Source organism: Trachymyrmex septentrionalis, unplaced genomic scaffold (assembly GCF_001594115.1).
Source record: "Trachymyrmex septentrionalis isolate Tsep2-gDNA-1 unplaced genomic scaffold, Tsep1.0 scaffold123, whole genome shotgun sequence".
Lineage (NCBI taxonomy): Eukaryota > Metazoa > Arthropoda > Insecta > Hymenoptera > Formicidae > Trachymyrmex > Trachymyrmex septentrionalis.
Genome location: NW_017304363.1, coordinates 814,421 through 816,817, shown reverse-complemented (window position 1 = coordinate 816,817; position 2,397 = coordinate 814,421). Strand labels below are relative to the sequence as shown.

The following is a 2,397-nucleotide window of genomic DNA, read 5'->3' as shown; positions in this document are numbered from 1 at the left end:
TATATATATGTATATATATATATGTGTGTGTGTACTTGTATATATATATTTTTTTTTTTAAAGAACAAATTTTAGTAAAATTTTCTTGATTACTTACTGAACAACATTACTGTGATGTCGACATAATGCTATCATTTCTTTTTTTACCCAGCGATTTATTCCAGAACAGTATTTCTGATGAGATTCATCGAACTTATTTAGCGAATTTCCGTCTCGAAATATTACAGCGAGTTTTATGGCGATGTATCGATACTGCGCCGTTATCAGTAGCACAAGATGTATCATATAAACATCCATCCCGACTTTCTTTACAAAAACATACATATTACCGATCAGTATGAGAACGCTGCCCAATAGGAAGACATCAAGCGAAAAGGGTTGCTTAGAGAAAACTGCTGGCATTCTGTAGTCCTCGTAAAAGAAGGAAATCTCTTTAAAAATCAACAGAAATGGTAAGCAAGCCCATACGAAAACACCCAACCAGCCAGACAACCAGTAAAATTTAAGCGGATTCTCCATAGGCCGTAGAGTCGTCGTCACAACATTCTTCATAGTCTCATCCGAAAAACGCAAAATATTATTTAGTTTTTGAATTAATTGATTCACCAGCTGCCTGCGTGAGTGAATTCGCACAGCCATAAAAAACATTTCTATGGTAACCACACAGAGAACGGTACCGTCTTTTAGAGCCTTCTCCCGTGGTACCAGAATCAGTCCGGGAATTAATGCGATTGTTTGAATTACTTCAATCAGCCATATCAAGGCGCTATATATCTTCCACGTTATCGGAAATCGCGAATCATTTGGTCTTAAGGGCAGCAAGTTACCCGATAATGCGTTTAAGCGAACGTTTAGAGGATTTATGCTTTGAAAATCCATATTCTTGGTATAACTGTTCTCTTCGTAATAAATGTAACAGAATGGACTTCTTTTAGTGTGTCTGGATAGTTTACTTACATCGATGCTACACTACATATTGCATTTTAAATATACAGAGACAACATAAATGCTACTTATTCTATTTTATGATCATCGTAAAAGCTTTTTTTCGATTCAGATTAATACTTCCTACACGTCGCTCTTTTATCGTATTTTAAAAGCCGCACTTAACCGATCGTAGATCTACAGTTATTTATTATTTCCCTTTAATTACTTCTTTTCTACTCGGATATCAGTAGTATATTTTACATACAAAATGTTAGCATACAGAAACAGAAGACATTCTGCTATCTTCAATCACAATTATAAACATGTTGACAAAAGCAAACATTAATAATATCGTAAATAAGGATCTAGAGATAGTCTTTTAGTGTTGCAGGCAAACATAGAAATTCATAGCTAAAGGTTCTTGCAATAATATAAGACAATTTATTGTAGTACGTCCTTTTCATTATATTTAATGTGGAGATGCGTACGACTATAAATTTTCTTCTTCGAAAGAACGATTATCTTATAGTACTTTGTCAATTGTGACAAGAGAAACTTGATACTATCTAAATGTGAATTTCACAGACTTAAGTTTGCTCTTCAATCCGGGGCAGAGGTAGGAAAAATTTAATCTACGAGATATATTAAAACATTTCAAAGGAGGCGATTCACGAATTGAATACCTATATTCACAAGCTGATGCTTCAGGTTTGTCCTCATTTTTATTTTTAATGAAAAATAATTAGAAAAATTTTTTAAATTGAAGATTTTACCATCATGACAATTATAGAATAACTATTATATCTAATTTGGTATAGATATTAATCTTAGATAAATGGATATAAATTAAATTTGCATTTAAATATGTTATTATACGTCCTTTCTAATATTTTCTCAGAAATAATTATAATATTTTTATCAAAAAATGTTTTTTTTCTATAGTTTTTATATTTTATATTTTTGTGAAGTTAAAAATGCATGCTTGAAAATCAAAATCTATAAAGTCTGTGTTAAAATTGAAAAAAGTAATTATAACACAAGAACTGGATTTTTTTTATCAAACGTTACATAAAATTACAATAAATTGCAAATTTTTTTTATATTGACAAACAAACTTTATTTTTTTCTAAATTCTATGACAAGAAGATTATAAGTACTTATAACTAATATTATTTATAATATACGAGGTCTGTTCAAAAACTATCGCGAATTTTGTGTTTTTTCAAAAATTATTTATTTATTCATGAATATCTATTTTGTCCCCTTCAAAGTAATCCCCATCAGATATTATACACTTGTGCCAACGTTTTTTCCAATCCTCGAAGCACTTCAAAAAATTATTTTTTGTGATTTTATTTCTTGTTCAGCTCCTCCTTCGATGCCGTCTTTATCTCCTCAATCGTAGCGTAGCATCGTCCTTTCATGGGCCTCTTCAGTTTCGCGAACAAGAAAAAGTCACAGGGGGCCAGA

The 2,397-nt window shown here is 31.2% G+C and overlaps 1 protein-coding gene across 1 annotated transcript; it reads right to left on the bottom strand.

The window, feature by feature from the left end:
* Positions 1 to 93: 93 nt before the first annotated feature.
* LOC108755367 lies at positions 94 to 879 on the bottom strand. Its single transcript, XM_018498308.1, has one exon. It carries the CDS (start codon positions 877 to 879, stop codon positions 94 to 96), a length of 786 nt encoding a protein of 261 aa, XP_018353810.1.
* Positions 880 to 2,397: the final 1,518 nt, after the last annotated feature.